The 18817-nt window shown below is 56.5% G+C and overlaps 1 protein-coding gene across 1 annotated transcript in view; it reads left to right on the top strand.

The window, feature by feature from the left end:
• The first annotated feature begins 316 nt into the window (after positions 1-316).
• Positions 317-18817, top strand: part of SORCS2 (sortilin related VPS10 domain containing receptor 2) — a 506368-nt gene continuing 487867 nt past the window's right edge. Inside the window, exon 1 of the mRNA XM_068975604.1 lies at positions 317-784. Coding sequence (XP_068831705.1) covers positions 317-784 — 468 coding nt within the window. The remainder of the gene's footprint in view (positions 785-18817) is intronic.

Here is an 18817-nt window from a genome sequence, read left to right on the forward strand (position 1 = left end):
AGGCTTGAGGACAGAGGTCTGTGGCCTGCGGCCCTGGAGGGTGGGGGCGCGCCCCAGGACCTCCGCCGCCGCGGTTGCTGAGCGTCTGGCGCTCGCCCGGGCGGGCGCGGGGCTGGCCGGCAGGTGGCGGTGCGCCCTCGGCTGCGCGGCGGCGGCGGCGGAGCGCCGAGTCCCCTCCTCCCGCCGGCGCCCTCCCCTCGCCGGCTCCTTTCTCTGCGCTCTCGCTCGCGCTCCCCAGCGCCCTCCGCTCTCCCGGCCGCGGTCTCTCTCGCCCGCGCCGCCTCGCCGCCGGCCCCGCCGCCGCCCCTCGGCGACCATGGCGCTCCGGGGATCCCCGCGCGCCTCGAAGGGCCCCGGCCCCACCGCCCGAGCCCCGAGCCCAGGGGCGCCGCCGCCGCCGCCGCGCTCGCGGCCGCTCCTGCTGCTGCTGCTGTTGCTGGCCGCCTGCGGGGCGGCGGGGCGCTCCCCGGAGCCCGGGCGCCTGGGTCCCCGCGCCCGGCTGACCCGGGCGCCGCCGAACCCGCCTGCGGAGCGCGCGCTGCCCGGCGGTGGCGAGGATCGGCAGGCGCGCGACGAGGAGCCCGGTACCCCGGGTCCCGGTCAGGCTCCGGGTCCCGGCGAGGACGGCGCCCCCGCCGCGGGCCAGGGGCGCTGGGCGCGGGCAGCGCCGATGGCCGGAGCGGCTTCGCGAGCGCAAGTCTCGCTCATCAGCACATCGTTCGTGCTCAAGGGGGACGCGACGCACAATCAGGCGATGGTGCACTGGACGGGCGAGAACAGCAGTGTAAGTGACCTCCGCGCGCCCCCGCGGTCCCTGACCCGGACGCCTCGGAGCCTCCACTTCTGGACGGCCCCGCAGCCACCCCGCTACTCTCGGAGACATGGGGACGGGAGTTACCCCGGCGGCGCCCCTGCTGGCCCTGGGCCACTTGGGAAGAGGTCTCCAGATACGTGAGCACCCTGCCTCACCTCGGGGGACATTTCCACTGATTTCCAGGACCCTGAGCCGTTTCGGGGGCGCCCCCACTGGCCTCCGGACCGCAGGTTGGGGGTGTCTCTGGAGGTTTCGGGACCCCGGCCACCTTGGGGCGCCCCAAGGCCTTTTAAGATCACTCCCAACTCGGTGCTGCGCCTCGATCGCCTCCATGCTCCTCCGGGTCCGCCCAGCGCTGCTTTGGGAATTTTTCTGGTTCCAGGACCCTCTCCACCTTGGTCTACCCGGTACCCGCTCTTGGCACCTCCATGGGCTCCAGGACCTCCGCGGTCAGCCCGGCGTCCGGTTCTGGGGCAGCCCCTCTCCCGGTCCAGAGGACCCGCCGCCGGACGCACCTGGATGTGCGGGGATCTACTAACCCGGGGAGTTGGGCTCCGCGCCGCGCTTCGGGCCAGCTTCCTGCACTCCCCGCCCTCCCCCACCTTCGCCGCTACTTTGGCCTGGCTCCAGCTGGAAGTTGGACACCCTTACCCAGCAAAGACACTTCTGTTAGGGTCCTCTGGCGCCTCCTTCCACCAGCCCTGTGGGTCCTACCCGTTCTTCCTCTGGGTGGTGTGTCAGGAGTACGGGGCTAACCCTCACCTTCTTCCCCTGGGTGGGGCTGGGCCAGGGGAAGCACAGCCAGCAGCTGTGTGTGTGGGAGGGGCTGGTTATGCGGAGAGGAGAAGGGAACCCCTCCTCACCTCCTTGCATCCATGTCTGCTCATTGCCCAGGGGCTGCCCCCAACCCTTCTCCCTGACCACTGCTCCCCAAACTTCTGGAGAGGCAGCATAGGGCCAGGCCCTGTGTGCATCAGTCCATCGGGAGTGGAGGGGTGGGGGTCCAGGCGCTCCCCCAGGCAGGGCAGCAGTGTAGCCTGGGCTGGGTGGTACTGATACTCAGCTCCTGCCTGGCTCCGGGTGCTGGGCGCCCTGGAGGGGGGTGATGGGGGGCGGGGAGTGAGCACCGTGGCCGGGGGGTTGGGAGCCTGTTGGTGCAGGGGCAGCGTGGGATGGGCTGCTTGGTCCAGAGCTCAGTGCCGGGCTCTGATCAGGTGTATGTGACCCTTTGCGACCACATGGACTGTAGCCCACCAGGCTCCTCTGTCCATGGGATTCTCCAGGCACGAATGCTTGAGTGGGTTGCCATTTCCTCCTCCAGGGATCTTCCTGGCCTAGGGATCGAGCCTGGGTCTCCTACATTGCAGATGGTTTCTTTACCATCTGAGCCACCAGGAAAGTGCCTGGAGGTCCAAAGCCGCACCCGTCTGGAGAGAGGGGTCGGACCCCAGATGTGCAGCCAGGCCCTGCCCTTCCCTCATGCCCGTTTCATTCCTAAACCTTGTCTTGTGTACCCTAAGCTGTACCTTTGGGACTGCAGGGTAAAACCTGGACACCAGTAACTCAAGGAAACAAATATTGACTGTTAAGTCAACTCTGTGGAGCCAGAACATTCAAACCAAGCCTCCCTCTCCCTCTGCTCCCCTCCCCCCAGGTTCATCCAGCAGCTAATTCATTTTAGCTTCGTGGGGGGTGGCCAGCGGGGGTGAAAGAAGTTAGGGAGAGACACAGAGCGGGGGAGACCAGCCTCCCGGACGGGACCAGCACCTTCAGGACTCACTGAGGGCCAGCCTGCCCACCCCCATTGAGTGCAGAGTTTCCTTGGAAAGACGAGGGGGCAGGGCCTGGCAGAGGAGCCCACCTGGCTTTGCTCCTTGGGGACAGTGGCTGAGTTGAGTGGGTCCCTTATGACTTTCCTGGCTGCTGGCAGGTGAATGCCTGCAAGGGGGAGGTTGGGTGTGGGAAGTGGGAAGTGGGAAGGCGGTGCTGGTTTCTCTTTAGTAGGGGGCAGGAAGTCCAGATTTGGAGGGGAGCTTTGAGAGATGCCTTGCTCCCCTGGAGCTAGGAAAGGGGGCGGACAGGGGTGACTGTGCGGAGCCCGCCGTGGCCTGGCAGTTAGTAAGTCACTCAGGAGGCGGATGCCCATGTACTCTTGTCTGTGGGTGAGAAAGCGAGCAGAGCAGCCTGGAGATGCTGACCAGGCATTTGGCTCAAGCACCTCCCACTTCGCTTGTCAACACCGCCTACTCCCCCACCCCCAGCTCACCCATTCTCTGGAATGGGAGACTGGAGTCCTCTCTGGAAAAGCACATCATTCTTTGGCTTTGGCAGCAAGTGATGCCTGAGTTTCACTTGCCTGGGGAAAACTCAAGAGGAGTGAAAGCTGTAACCAAGCGCCGAGGAAAGCCATTTTTTTTTTTCTTCCTAGTCTCCGGTTTCTTAGCACTCCGCGCATGCGTTACGTTATTTTCTCCGCTCTCAGAAATGCGTTCCAAGCCCCTCGGGCAGCCACAGGGCCAAGGATTTTAGCCAGGATTCTGCACTTGGATCACCTCCGCTCCTCTGCTTGAAAGCCCCATCTTTGAAAGCGGCAACAGGAAAGAAACTGACTCGAGGCTGATTTGCTGAGTAGAGTCTTTTCAAAATTTCATTTCACTTCGTTTGCTCAGGTATCCGGCCCCAAGGAGCTAGGCTCTGTCCAGGTGCTTCCCGTGAGCAGAGAAAGTGTTTGCTTCACCGTGTCAGGTGTTTTTCCAAGGTAATAGAAAAAGCATTTGCTGGGAGGGGTAGCTGCTTAAAACGGCATTTTAGAGCATCCGCAGAAAGGAATGGCGAATCACAGGATGTGAGCTGGCTCCAGGACAGGCCCCGTGGCTGTAGCGCTGAGAACATATGTGCTTTTTCCTTCCAAAGGCTTGGTTTCTTCCCGCTCCCATGGAGATGCACAAGTTGGAAGTTCAGACACTGCCTTTCTGTCTGCCGTTTAGCCATAGAAATGAATTGTTAGGTGTGAAATGAATGTTTCATTGCAACCAACCGGTGTTACCTTTGATGCTTCCAGACGGGGTGGTGCACAGAGGCTCCAGGTTGTGAGTCTCGCTAGCTACCCTCAGAGGTAGAGGGGTGATTTGGAGGCAAATATGACAAGAATGAAGGCTTCCCAGGTGGCTCAGACAGTCAAGAATCCACCTGCAACGCAGGAGACCCGGGTTACATCCCTGGGTGGGGAAGATCCCCTAGGAAAGGTGAATGGCAACCTACTCCAGTATTCTTGCCTGGAGAATTCCATGGGCAGAGGCGAGAGCCTGGAGAACTAAAATCTATGGGGTTGCAAAGAGTCGGACACGACTGAGCAACTCACACACACACACACACACATACACACACACACACACACACACACACACACACCAGGATGCAGGTCTCTGCCTCTAGGCTCAGGGTTTGATGCTACCCCAATCGCACGGTGCTGTGCCCTGTCCCAATTTTCCTGCTTCTGGGAAATCCCACGTTATAGATTTAAGCGCAGCTCTTCTGCATGCCTTTCTTTAGGGCAGTGAAACTGTAGCTTTGATACGTTAATGGACTGGAATGTGAGCTTCCTGAAGCCAGGCCCAGTTTGCTTGGCTTTGTTACTGCTGGGCCACGGATTGGCCTGCCCTGCCCCCTCCCTTTTCTGCTTCTGCTCTGTGTCGTGTTTGCAGGGTTGGGTTGGAGATGTCTAGGGGACCAGAGATAATTCTGCCCTGACTATCCCTGCTCTCTACTGGGGGATCTTTGGGAACCTAACATTTGTGCATGTTTTATACCCAGAGACACAGAGCTCCAAATGGGAGCATGGAGCTTCTGAAGATGTGAAATGGGTCACACCCGACACACCTGTCAGAGGTCAAGTTCCTTCAGGGCAGTTGTGTTAGCCTCCTAGGGCCGCCACAGCAAAGAGCCACAGGCCGATGGCTCAGACAGCAGGGCTTCTCTCCGGGTTTGGAGGCTGGTCATCCAAGGGCTTCCCTTGTGGCTCAGCTGGTAAAGAATCTGCCTGCAATGCGGGAGACCTGGGTTCAATCCCTGGGTTGGGAAAATCCCCTGGAGAAGGGAACGGCTGCCCACTTCAGTATACTGGCCTGGAGAAATCCTTGGACCACATAGTCCATGGGGGTTGGAAAGAGTCGGACACGACTGAGTGACTTTCACTTTCACTTTCAACAGAGATCAAGGGGGCAGCAGGGTTGGTACCTCCCAAGGCCTCTCCCTCTGGCTTCTCGATGGCCCTCTTTGTCTTGTTCAGTCACTCAGTCGTGTCCGACTCTTTGCGACCCCATGGACTGCAGCATGCCAGCCTTCCCTGTCCATCACCAACTACCGGAGCTTGCTCAAACTCATGTCCATTGAGTTGGTGATGCCATCCAACCATCTCATACTCTGTCGTCCCTTTCTTCTCCTGCCCTCAATCTTTCTCAGCATCAGGGTCTTTTCCAATGAGTCGGCTCTTCGCATCAGGTGGCCAAAGTATTGGAGCTTCAGCTTCAGTCCTTCCAGTATTGATTTTCTTTAGGACTGGCCATCTTTGGGTCTGCGTCCTAATCTCTCCCTACAAGGACACCAGTCATACGGAGTCAGGGCCCACTCCAGTGGCTTCATTTTAAGTCGTGTTAGTCACTCAGTTGTGTCTGACTCTTTGTGACCCCACAGACTGTAGCCCATCAGGCTCCTCTGTCCATGGGATTCTCTGGCAAGAATACGGAGTGGGTTGCCATTCCCTTCTTCAGAGGATCTTCTCGAACTAGGAATTGAACCTGAGTCTCCTGCATTGCAGGTGGATTTTTTACCATCTGAGCCACGAAGGAAGCCCCATTTTACCTTAATCCCCTCTTTAAAGACCTTATCTCCAAATATGGTCACATCCTGAGGTCCTGGTGATTAGGAGCTAAACGTATGATTTGTGAGGGAGGGGCACACTTTAACTCATAACAGTTGGGAAGGGGCCTCATTTACTTTTGTGTCCCTTGAGCTTCACGCAGGGGAGCTCAGAGTAGTCCTGTGGGGAAAGAAGGGATGGACATGCACAGTTAAGATATGGGGGCTGAGCACCATCTTCCCCAGTGGGGAAATCAGGGAAGACTGCCTGGAAGAGTCGCTATCAGGGTGAACATACAGGTTGAGTGGGAGCGGACACATGGGAGACAGAGAGGGGCATTCTGGGGGAGGGGCTACTTGAGCAAGATCTGCGGGGAGGGGATGTGAAGGCACACTATGTGCCATCTAAGGAGACAGTGAGCACATTGTGCATGAAGAGAAACCAGAGGAAAGAAGTCTGAAAACAAAAAACTGCTTGAAGTCACCTCCTAATGGGTCCCAAACATGAGGCCCAAGGGCCCAGCGTGGCAGTGTGGGTTATGGGTGCTTGAGCACCCACTTGCCTGGGTTTGCAGCGGCCCTGCCTCTTTCTGGCTCTGAGGTTTGGGGTGGATGGACTGAGCTTTCGAGGCCTCGGTGTCTTAGATCTGGGGGAAGTGACGGCTCGAAGGTCTGTCTGCAGTACCGGGTCGTCCGTGTAAAGTGCTCCGACAGGGCGTGGCCTGAAGCAGGGACTCGGGGAGTGACTGCGGGGGCTGGGCTGAGTTTCAGCCACCACCCCGGAGGCATTGTGTAGGGTGGGCTTGGGGAGACCCTGTACAGAGGCTCAGGGATGAGGCTGCTGCGGTGCTGAGACCTGGCCCAGGCCCTGGAGGGGACAGAGGGAGGGGAGAGTGGGTCTGAGAGCAGGCTCCGGTGAGGATGGACAGGGCGTGGCTGCCTGCCTCAGCTCCAGCTTCCCTGTCCCCCCTGCAGGCCTCTGTCTTTCCTAGAGCGGCACTGGCCTCCTGGCTCATGGCCAGCCTTCAATGTCCAGAGGACCATAAGGGCCTTCATGGAAAGCCCTTCAGGTTCTTGAATGAATCCGGTGACAAAGCTGATTTGTAGCCTGGCGTCTGATGATGGGGGCTTCGTGGTGACAGCTGTGGTCCACTCTTGTGGGCGGGCTTTGTGGCTCCAGGGCCTTCCATTTAAGTCTACAGAACCCTCTGTGAGATATTTTGGAATTCCAGGCCACCAGAGTGCCGGCCTGCAGCATTGTGGGGTGGGGACTGGATTGGAGAGAGAGGTTTTGTTCACGGTGGCTGAGCTGTGGCTGGTCTCTGCTTGGCTGGTGGACATCTTCCCAGATGCGGGGCGGCTTTGCTGTCTCACAGCCTTCACCAAGGGCAGCCAGTGGCCACCTCGACACAGACAAAAGCAGACAGAGGTCGAGGGACGTGGTGACCAGCACTGAGTGGCTGTCTCATTTGCTGTCAGGAAGCCAGCTGTGCCAGCCTGGGCCTGGTGGCGGGACCAAAAATGATGAGAGTGAGGGCAGCCGGTGCTGTGAGGCAGGTGGTGGTCAGTGGACTCATGGGTGGCCGGGTCTAGGAGAATCTTGGCATGCAAACTGGCAGTGTGGTAGTCGGGGGGGTGCCTGTCTTGGACGCAGGACCACCTGGGGTCTTTGGCATTCTTCTGTGCCTGGAGAACTTACTCGAAGTTTGAGAGTCCCAGGTGAGAAGAGACCTCACATTAGCCTTCAAAGCAGCTGCTTTCTAAGAGGGTCTGTTAGGACTCAGAGAATGAACTTATGGTTGCTGGGGGTTGGGGGGTGGAGGGGGTGGGGAGGGTGGGGGGAGGAGATAGCTAGGGAGCTGGGGATCGACGTGGCTGCACGGCTATATTAAAGGTGGATAACTAACAGGGACCTACTATGCAGCGCAGGGAGCTCTGCTCGATGTGATGTGGCCCCTGAACAGGAGGGCAGTTTGGGGGAGAGTGGATACATGCGTATATGAAGCTGAGTCATTCTTCTGTGCCCTTGCAACTGTCACGGCATGTGAATTGGCTAGATTCCAATATAAAATAAAAAGTTAAAAAGAAGAGGCTCTGTTAGGTGCTGGGATGCAGTGATGAGCAAAATCAGTCACGACTCCTGTCCTGGTGGGACACTGGGACTGGACAGGGATTTATTACAGAATTCTCATGCCCTAAGGATCTATGCTCAGGAGGTCACCGAGGACTTCCTGGAGGAGGTGATGCTCGAGCAGCTCTGAAGGTGGGTAGAGTCACCGTCACCGGGGCTGAGGAGGAGGTTGGGAGGGTGAGAGGGTGCAGGCTGATGGTGAGGTACGGTGTCCTGGAAAAGCCCGGTGCACCAGGCAGAGAAAGAACAGGTCTGTCAATCAGGAAGCTTGGCTCAAAGGCACAAAAACAGCTCTGTTAATAAGGTTCCTGGACACATTGCACAAATCTACTTTTACTTTAATGAAGTGGCTATTTAATTTGTAGTTGCATGAGGGTTCCTGAGAGTGTTTTAAGGAGATCATAAATTAGCTTCATTCTTCTGCACGCCCCTTCAGATTAGAAGGCAGTCCAGCGCTTGGTAGGCCTCCTTTAGAGTTACAGTTGTTTTAACATTTGGTTTTAGCATAATTGGTCAGAGGCAGGCTCAGCCCCCCGAGGATGACACCGGGGAGTGTGGGGCTGGAGCCATCAGATCACGTGCCAGCGACACGCCAGGCACCCCCACGGCGATCCCCCAGTTCAGGAGGACCCGGAGTGGGAGCTTGTAAACTGCCTTCTGTTTGGTGGGGGGGCTTCCTCGTTTTTCTTTTCTTAGCATCTGGAGAGTGAGTTATTTACAGATGCTTCCCAGTGGCCCGTTTCGCCCTTGCCCTACTAATTCCCGAGTTGGCATGGGTGCTTTATGGAGCGAGGGGCAATGCTGGTGAGCCTCGAAGCCAGCTGCTTCTGCAGCCCTGTTCCTGGCCAGCCCGTGCCCAGGCTTGGAAGCTCAGGAATCAGGGGGAGCCCTGGCTGTCACGGTCACAGTGAGGTCTCCATCCCCGGATCTGGAAGGTGAAGCCCACGTGGGGGGGTCTATCCCCAGCCTGCTCTTGCCATGGGAATCCTCAGAAAGCCTCATCCTTGGTGTGAGCGGAAGTGCCATGAAAACGCACCTGTGGCTCTTCCGGGAGTGCCCAGTGAATGGCGGGCAAGGTGTATGCCCCACGCCGCCTCACCCGGGCTCCCAGGGTGTGACCACCCCTGACCCGCGCGCCGTGGGTTGTAAAACACAGACCCGTTTAACCCATTCCCAGCCCCCCAGGAGCTGGTGATGATGGATGGACAGCCCTCAGAGGGTAGCAGGGAAACCCTTCCTGCTGCAGCTCCGGGATTCCAGGATACACAGCGTTGTATCTTCTGTATCCCAGTTAAGCTCTGTTTATTGTTTTAAACATTTAATGGGAATCCTGGAATGGGAGCTCTCACTGGAGAACCGGGGGGGGAGGGGGTAGAGAATGAAAACTCTGCTGTTCTTTTGAGGTGGAAAAGGTGCTTCTTAATTTTGCATCTCTGCAGCAGTCAGTTACTGCATTCGTCCAGAAAATTATGATCATTTAATTAATTTTTTTTCACACCAGCTCGAAGATCTTAAAATAACAGCACCCTCCTTCCTTCGTGATATTCTTGCAAAAAGCCGATCATTCCCTTCAATGCCGAGCTCGTCTTGACTCCAACAGGGCACATCTCTTGCACGATGCCATGTCCTGATGCTCGGAGATAAATTAAGTTCAAATTAAAGGAAGAAAAGAGCCAGGCTGAGTGTGGCTGCTTCTATTTGAATGACTTTTAATTCAGAAAGGGTTCTTTATGAGTGTCTATGCTGCGTGTATTTCTGAGGCGTCAGAGATACCATCTCCCGGGCCTTAGCTGGAGAGGCGGCATTTAGGATGGCCTCCATACTTCTGCTTCGGAGGTAATTCTATCTTAGAATAACAATTTCTCATCATTTACATATTACTTCTGATTAGTAATCATGACGTTAATAATCACGGCCCCCTTTTATGTGCCCGTGGCTGTGCCAAGCACATCACAAGCATCATCTCATTTACTTCTGCAAACAGTCCTAAGAAGTGGATACAACTATTGCACTCATTTTACAGACAAGGAAAGCACGGTTCGCAGCCTCCAGGGGACTTGCCCAGAGTCACAGAGCTAATACAGGCCCCAGAGGTGATTTCACTCTTCACTCTTGAGCCTGAGCTCTCCTTTTTAGGGCAAAAAATATATTTATGCTTTTTTCTTCTCTATTGTTTCTCAGCGGTGGTTCAGTTCAGTTCAGTTGCTCAGTCGTGTCCGACTCTTTGCGACTCCATGGACTACAGCATGCCAGGCCTCCCTGTCCATCACCAACTCCCCGAGTTTACTCAAACTCATGTCCATTGAGTTGGTGATGCCATCCAACCATCTCATCCTCTGTCGTTCCCTTCTTCTCCTGCCCTCAATCTTTCCCAACATCCATTGAGTCAGCTCTTTGCATCAGGTGGCCAAAGTATTGGAGCTTCAACTTTAGCATCAGTCCTTCCAATGAATATTCAGGACTGATTTCCTTTAGGATGGACTGGTTGGATCTCCTTGCAGTCCAAGGGGTTCTCAAGCGTCTTCTTCAACAGCATAGTTCAAAAGCATCAATTCTTCAGTGCTCAGCTTTCTTTATGGTACAACTCACATCCATACACGACTGCTGGAAAAACCATAGTTTTGACTAGACGGACCTTTGTTGGCAGTGGTGGTAAATTACAGATAACTTAGAATTTACCCTCCGAACCGTTTTTAAGTGGACATTCAGTGGCATGAAGTCCATTCACATGGCTGTGCGCCCATTCCCACCGTCGTCTCCAGAACTTTGTCATCTTCCCAAACTGAAACTCCGTCCCCAAGAAACAGCAACCCCCGTCCATTCCCACCTCCCACTGTCTCTGGAAACCAGCATTCTGCTTCTGTCTGTGAGTCTGTTTATTCTAAGGACCTTGTATAAGCGGAGGCATGCACTGTTTATCCTTTTTGTATCTGGCCTGTTTCACTTGGTGTACTGTCCTGAAGGGTCACCCGTGCTGTAGCACGCATTAGAGTGCCCTTCTTTTTCAAGGCTGAATCATAGTCCACTGTGTGGATGGACCACACTTGCTCACCTGTTCATCTATCCACGGACACTTCGCTGCTCCCACCTCTGGGCTATTGGGAACAATGCTGCTCTGGACACGGGGGTATAAAGGCTATTGAAACTCCCGTTTTCACTTCTTCTGGGTATGTACCTGGAAGTGGGATTGCTGGGTCCTATGGTAATTTTGTGTTAGTTTTTGGTTGAGCCTGTGGTCTAACGCAGCATATGTCACTCCTGCGTCTGCCTTGAGCTTTGCCCGCTTGTCAAAGCTGCAATCCCTAAAGAAACCCGCGGCCTGTGCCATCACCGTGCTCCGGGCCACCCCGTACCTGGGATCACACGGCGGGAGGCGGCAGTGCTCCTGTTTCTGCTTTCCTCCCACAACCCCCATCCTGCCCTTTGACACCCGAGGGGAGAGGGCTGTTACCTGGAGCCCAGGAGATCCAGATCTGTCTCCTGGGAAAGTCAGGAGTAGGCTGACAGGCCAGGGGCGGGGGTGGGAGGTGGGTGGCCCAGAGGGGCGTGGCTGGGAGCTGCCGCCTCCCGGTTAACCTTTTGCATTTCACGTTCACACGGCTTCACTTCCTCCCTTTCCCCCTTAGGCCCTTTCCCTATGGACTACCTCACTGACTAGCTAAATAATTCAATTTTCACTCCGTAAAAATAAAGCACTCAATAACAAAATCTTATGTTTTTCTCAATTTATTCCCATCGGTACAACTTAACCCCATCCAACTTGATGTTCTAATCACTTGACCGTAGAGGGGCTTTAGGGTTTTTATCCATCCCTGCAGCCGCTCTTCATCCGTGATTGGAGGGAGCTGAGGGGCTGGCCAGGGACACACACGGAGGGGCTTCCCAGCTCCGAGGACCACCCCTGCTTCCTGGCACAGGCGTCCTCAGCTCTCGGTGTGTCGTAGACTCCCCCACAGAACTTTCTCAGAATGTGGGTTTTATAACCAGCGCAACATTCAAATAGAGAGGACTGAAAGGAAATACGTTCTGTGGCCATAAAGTCACCAACATGTCAAAACTAACTTCCTTTAGCCACACACCGATGAGCGTTAGCAGCAAGTGTGGTAGCTCCTACAACTTTGACGTTGTGGTGAGCGTTAATGATATTTCGCGGTCAGCAGCACCTGTCTACACGCCCTGGGAAGCACCTGTGGTTGGTGACAAAGTCCCAGGTGCCAATGACACCCTTGTGACTTGTTGCCTGCTTCATGCTGAGAGAAGTGCCCAACTGCAGCTGGAGTTGATGGACATAAAGAGGTCATTGCCGGGACTTCCCTGGCAGGTCCAGTGGCTAAAACTCCTCACAACCAGGGCAGGGGGCCTGGGTTTAATTCCTGGTCGGGGAACTAGATCCCGCATGCTGCACCTAAGACCTGCTGCAGCCAATAAACTAAATAAATATTGAAAATAATATTCAGTTCAGTTCAGTTCAGTTCAGTTGCTCAGTCGTGTCTGACTCTTTGCGACCCCGTGAATCACAGCACGCCAGGCCTCCCTGTCCATCACCATCTCCCAGAGTTCACTCAGACTCATGTCCATTGAGTCGGTGACGCCATCCAGCCATCTCGTCCTCTGTCATCCCCTTTTCCTCCTGCCCCCAACCCCCCCAGCATCATTCTTTTCCAATGAGTGAACTCTTTGCATGAAGTGGCCAAAGTACTGGAGTTTCAACTTTAGCATCATTGCTTCCAAAGAACACCCAGGGCTCATCTCCTTTAGAATGGACTGGTTGGATCTCCTTGCAGTCCAAGGGACTCTCAAGAGACTTCTCCAACACCACAGTTCAAACGCATCAATTCTTCAGTGCTCAGCTTTCTTCACAGTCCAACTCTCACATCCATACATGACCACTGGAAAAACCATAGCCTTGACTAGATGGACCTTTGTTGGCAAAGTAATGTCTCTGCTTTTGAATATACTATCTAGGTTGGTCATAATTTTCCTTCCAAGGAGTAAGTGTCTTTAAAATAATATGAGGAGGTCATTATTTCTCCATCCCTGTTCATGGGTCCCTGGATCCTGTGATCCTGGAACTGGCGGTGAGGGAATCACAGGGGAGTAGAAGTGAACTTAATGCCAGGTATGAGCTTCCTTTGTAGCTCAGTCAGTAAAGAATCTGCCTGCAGTGCAAGAGACCCAGGTTCAATCCCTGGGTTGGGAAGATCCCCTGGAGAAGGAAATGGCACCCCCCTCCAATATCCTTGCCTGGAAAATCTAATGGAGAGAGGAGCCTGGTGGGCTGCAGTCCACGGGGTCACAAAGAGTCAGGCACGCCTGAGCAACTAACACTTACTTAGGGCGTGGCTGGTGGGAAAGAGAGGACAGACGGACCCCGTGGAAATTATTCCCCAACCCCCCAACCCCAGCTCCTGGACTTAGTGTCCTGTGTCCCCCAGGCCCCAGCCCTTCCCTTGGTCCTCACCAGCCCCTCAGGGTGTGGACTCCAGGAGGGCAGGGCTTCGGTCCGTCTGTTCTCTGCTGTCCCCCAGTGCCTGGTGCTTAGCAGATGCTCAGTAAATGACACCATGAGGAGGCTAGGAGGAGCTCGCTGGTCCTGAAGCGTGGCCAGCTGGGAGGCCTGGCCCGCCTTCTCCTCTGTTGAGTGTCTGGGCATGACCGCACGGCCGGTGAGTGACGGAGCTGGCCTCCCTGTCCAACTGCCTGCCCCTCACGAGACCTCTGAAGCTCTGCAAGGCCTTAGTTGATCTCAGCCTGTGTGCAGCAAGGGTCCTGAGCCTTCCCGGTGGAGATGAGCTCTTTGCGGGGGGCAGATGGAGAGACAGGACGAGGCAGAAGGAGACGATTCAGAACCTTCGATTGGCAGCAGTGTCCAGGCAGCCAGGTCATGGCGCCTCTGCCCTCTGGCTGGGGTGGGTCAGCTGAGAGCCAGGGCACTCAGCAAGGAGACAGCAGCAGTCCCCAGTTCAGCTGGGGCTTCTCTGGGTCTGAGTGTCGTACATTCACATAAAACAGAACCCAGCACCTGGCAGATGGTTGGCTCAGCTTTTCTACAAAAATAAGTGACTTCAGGGGACAGCCTTTAAACATGGAGGAGCTTTCCTGGAGGGGCGGCGTGTGGGACTTGGAAGGTCGACCCTGATGGGTGTCTTTCAACAAGTGTCTTCGTGGGGTCACTTGTTCATTCGTCTATCTGGGCTAAATGTGTCCTCCAGGCCAAGCTCACAAGCGGAAACATCACTTTGCCAACAAAGGTCCTTCTTTTCAAGGCTATGGTTTTTCCATTAGTCATGGATGGATGTGAGATTTGGACTATAAAGAAAGCTGAGCACCGAAGAATTGATGCTTTTGAACTGTGGTGTTGGAGAAGACTCTTGAGAGTCCCTTGGACTGCAAGGAGATCCAACCAGTCCATTCTAAAGGAGATCAGTCTTGGGTGTTCATTGGAAGGACTGATGCTGAAGCTAAAACTCCAATACTTTAGCCACCTGATGCCAAGAGCTGACTCATTTGAAAAGACCCTGATGCTGGGAAAGAATGAGGGCGGGAGGAGAAGGGGATGACAGAGGATGAGATGGTTGGGTGGCATCACCGACTCAATGGACATGAGTTTGGGTAAACTCCAGAAGTTGGCGGTGGACAGGGAGGCCTGGCGTGCTGCAGCCCATGGGGTCGCAAAGAGTCGGACACAACTGAGGGACTGAACTGAACTGAAGCTCACAAGGATAACCAGGTTCTGATGTCATCCCTGGGGAGGGAGGGAACCCCTGAAAATTTGCCTACGTCTTTTCTTCCAAGTTGCATCAGCAGGTCATCTTTTAAGAGGTTGAGAAGGTGTCACCTCTGGAGGCTGTGGCTATGTGCTTGCACCCTCCCTTTACACCAGCACCCTTGGGGGTTGAGGGGGTGCTTGGAGCTCATCCCAGCATCTGGCCAGGGCTGTACTAATGTGCCGGGGGTGGCAACCACAGGGAGTTTGATGTGGTTCCATTGTTGTCCCATTTCCTGAGGGGCTTGCTGGAACCAAGCAAAGTCCAGCAATGTCGGCTCTGAGAGCCCACTTTTAAAGGGAGTATTTCTCCTTTACCAGAAACGTCTGGTTTCTGGTAAATTTCCTGATATGAATTATGGCCTGAAATGCTCACCTCCTAAGGTCCGATCAGACTTTCTTTTTATCTCACCAAACAGAGGCCCGGCAGCCACGGGGAAACCTGAAATCCGTGGCCTTTTGGGGAGGGGGGTCTAGTGGGAGGGGTACTTTGGGACGCGCTTTTCCAGCATCTCTCCCCCCACCACACTGCCGGCCCCAGGGAGGGGAGCTGGGCCTGTGGTCACCAGTGCCCTCCTGACGAGGAGCCTGCCAGACGGGCCCTGGACACTGGGGTGACCTCGCCTTACGCTGCCTGGCCAGCACCCCCACCTCACCCTTCCGGGATGTGCAGGTCTGGCTGACTTTGCTGCTGGCCACCTTGCCCTCTGATCTGGGAGAAGGATGGGGGTGGGGGGACTGTCCACGTAGCACGTGGGGGCAGGAAGTGGACCGCCCTCTGTTCCAGGGGTTCGTGAGAGTCCTGCTTTCAGGAGTGTTTCCAAGCGGCACAGCCCACTGGAAGGATGAGGAATTATCGCCGGGGGTGGGGGTGGGGGTCTGGGTGGGATGGGATGGGAGGCGGGGCTGTGGCCCAGGCACCTGTCGCATGATGGGGTCCCAGCCCTGCCTGTCCTGAGACACCGCATGCAGGGCCTGGGCCCCTCAGTAGTGAAGGATGAGAGACTGTGAGTCTGTCCCCTGTCTGCCTCGGCTGGGGCCCTACCAGGCCTCAGGGCTGGGCTTACCTCTCTGCCTGTCTCAGGGTCCCTGGGCTCCCAGGGGACTGTGGGGGGTATGACATCTCTATTCCCTTAGATGAGCTGGTGGCCGAGCCTGGGTCTGGGTGTCCTCAGCATGAGAAGGGGCTCGTGGAGCTGCCTGTCTCCCCTGCCCTGGCTTGAAAGTGGCGGAGCCTGGAGGGTGGCCCCATCTGCCACCTGGCTCCCCTCTTATCCCAGGAAGGGGGTCTGAGGACCCACCGCCACTTGACCTGCAACACAAGAGGCGTTTCGGGGAAGGAGGAGGGGGTGGTGGGCAGCCAGCTGCCAGCACCTCGATGCCCACCGGGCTCTTCCTGAAGCTCCTGCTATCCTCAGAAGGTGCTGACATTTATAGCAGAGCTGAGTCGGGGCCACAGACTCACCGTCCAAGACATCTCATGGGTCTGCCTTGCTTTCCTAAGTCGGTAGATTCTGACTTTCGGTCTTAACCCTCCTGATGGGAACGTAGCTTCCCCCAGCGCCTTCCCGTCTGGAGAAACCTGGGATGGCTTCCCAGAGGTGGTGGTGGGGTGAAGGAGGGTGGGGGGAGGGTCGGAGGGCATCGAGGTGGTGGCAATAGCAGGGCTGTAGTGTGGTGAGTTTGGGAATCGAGGGTGGGCTGGGAGAAGGGAGAACCAGGAGGGAGCATCCCCAGGAGGAGCCAGGCAGTGAGACTGGACAGTCACCACCCTAACATTTGTCACGGGGCCTTTTGAAGGGCATGGATCGTCCGCCTGAGACTCCACCAAGTGCATGCAGGCCCCCAGCTCATTAAGAGGGAAGTGGGTGTGACGATGGGCGGGTAGCTAAGAGTCTGTCCACTAATCCTTGAGGTGAGGTGAAGTCGCTCAGTCGTGTCCGACTCTTTGCGACCCCATGGACTGTAACCTACTAGGCTTCTCCGTCCATGGGATTCTCCAGGCAAGAATACTGGAGTGGATTGCCATTTCCTTCTCCAGGGGATCTTCCTGACCCAGAGATCGAACCCGGGTCTCCCGCATTGGAGGCAGACGCTTTAACCTCTGAGCCACCAGGGAAGCCCTCCCTCTTATTCTTGCTCCACCTGGAAGAAAATACAACGGCCATTTTCCATAGTAGTACAGGAGCCTGGTGGGCTGCCGTCTATGGGGTTGCACAGAGTCGGACACGACTGAAGCGACTTAGCAGCAGCAGCAGCAGCAGCAGGTCTATGAAGAGTGGTACCTGGTGTCTGTTTCTGCCTAATTCTGTCAAGAACGTGCCCAGCCGGATGTGTGTGCAAATCTCTTCTGAGCCCTGCATCCCAGTGGGCGCCCTGGCGGACTTCCTGTCCACCCCAACCCCCTCCTCACAACGCCGGGTCAGGGGAGGAAGGAAGACAAGGGGCAGAGTGCAGGGGGCCCAGGATGAGGGCTGGCTCCCGTCCCTGGGCGCTCCGGGGCCTGCCTCTCCTCCCAGCCCCGAACAGCCAGTGTTGGTCACACCCCGTCTCCCCACCTGGTGTGTCTGGGCCGACTGGTGAGATCCTCCTGGTTGGGCCGATGGTTCCTGGAGGGCAAGGGTGTGTGCTCGCATTTCCTGCTGTCCCCATGGCTCCTGCAACTCTTTGTGCAGAAGCGGGTGTGTTAAGCAAGATTCTTGGTCACAAGTCATAGAAACCCAAACCCAGCTCGCCTGAGCGAAGAAATGGGCTCGTCAGCCCCCAGGTCCTAAACGTCAAGGGTTCTGGCTTCAGGCGTGGCTGGCTCCAGGGGCCCCGGGTGTGGCCTCTCGGCCTCTGTCCCCCGGCCTCTGTCTCTGCGCTCTGTGTCCTTATGTGCTGGCCCCCATCTCCGACAGCCCATCTGGTCATGGTTCCCTGAGCACCCGAGGCTGAAGAACGCTGCCTCCCACCAGGGCTTCCCAACAGAAGTCCAGACAGGGACCTGCTGGCCGGCACGGGGAACGTGTCACCCTGAACCCATCATCTTGGCCAGTTCAGTTCAGTTCAGTTGCTCAGTTGTGTCCGACTCTTTCCGACCTCATGGACTGCAGCACGCCAGGCTTCCCTGTCCATCACCAACTCCTGGAGCTTGCTCAAACTCATGTCCATCGAGTCAGTGATGCCATCCAACCATCTCATCCTCTGTCATCCCCTTCTCCTCCCACCTTCAATCTTTCCCAGCATCAGGGTCTTTTCTAATGGGTTAGCTCTTCCCATCAGATGGCCAAAGTATTGGGGTTTCAGCTTCAGCATCAGTCCTTCCAGTGAATATTCAGGACTGAAATGCTGATTGCCAGATGAAGTGCTGATTGCCAGGCCAGGGCGCTGACCCTGGACTCCTCCCCCCTTCGCCCCCACCCTGCAGAGGAGACTGAACACATAGTTCTGGGTAGGACCACGCAGAGGGCTCTGTGGTGAGTGACGGAGTCCAGCCGCAAGCAGCCCGGAGCCCCTGCCAGCATTTCACTGGCCGCTCAGCCTCCCACGCCGGGAGAACTCCCGTGGCCGTCCATGACGCCCCCCCACCACCCCCCACAGGGCCCTGCACTCCCAGACGGGTCAGTTGAGGGCTGCGTGATTTCCACATGGTCAAAGCCAGCACTGCCCCTCACTTCTGCTTTTGACAGCAAGCTGAGTGGTGAGGCCCCCCAGCCTGTCTGCAGGGCCCCCCCTGGATCTGCGGGGAGTCACGCCCCCATGCACCAAGCTCAGAGTAGAGGAGGGCCCTGACTGGGTGGCCCTCCCTGCCTCTCACTGGCGTGGCGGCTCCTTCGAGGTGGCCTGGGCTGTCTGTTGGTCATTACACACGCAGTGGGCCACTGGCGCTTTGTGGGGACTGTCTGGGGTGAAGTGCAGGGGGGCAGCTGATGTCACTCCAGTAGGAGTGGGCGTTTCCTGGGACACCCGAGGCTTTGCACCCTGGACGTGGACCGTCCCGGTTAGGGCTGGAGGCAGCCCTCTTGGGTCGTGTTATGGGTGGAAGGCAGGGCTGGGACGGTGTGGTCACCCTAGCCTGGGCCTGGGGGTGGGGTCCGTGCTCCCCCTCATTCTGCCCCCGTGTTGCCAAAATCTCAACCCGAAGAAGCCCAGAGCCCCTGAGTTAAACCAGGGAAGACGGGTGTTGTCAGGCATCTTAGAGCCTCTTGGCCTTGTGTTCCAGATGAGAAAACTGAGGTGCTGGGAAGTCAGTGGTTTGAACAGAGTC

The sequence above is a fragment of the Capricornis sumatraensis genome, chromosome 7 (genome assembly GCF_032405125.1).
Source record: "Capricornis sumatraensis isolate serow.1 chromosome 7, serow.2, whole genome shotgun sequence".
Taxonomy (NCBI): domain Eukaryota; kingdom Metazoa; phylum Chordata; class Mammalia; order Artiodactyla; family Bovidae; genus Capricornis; species Capricornis sumatraensis.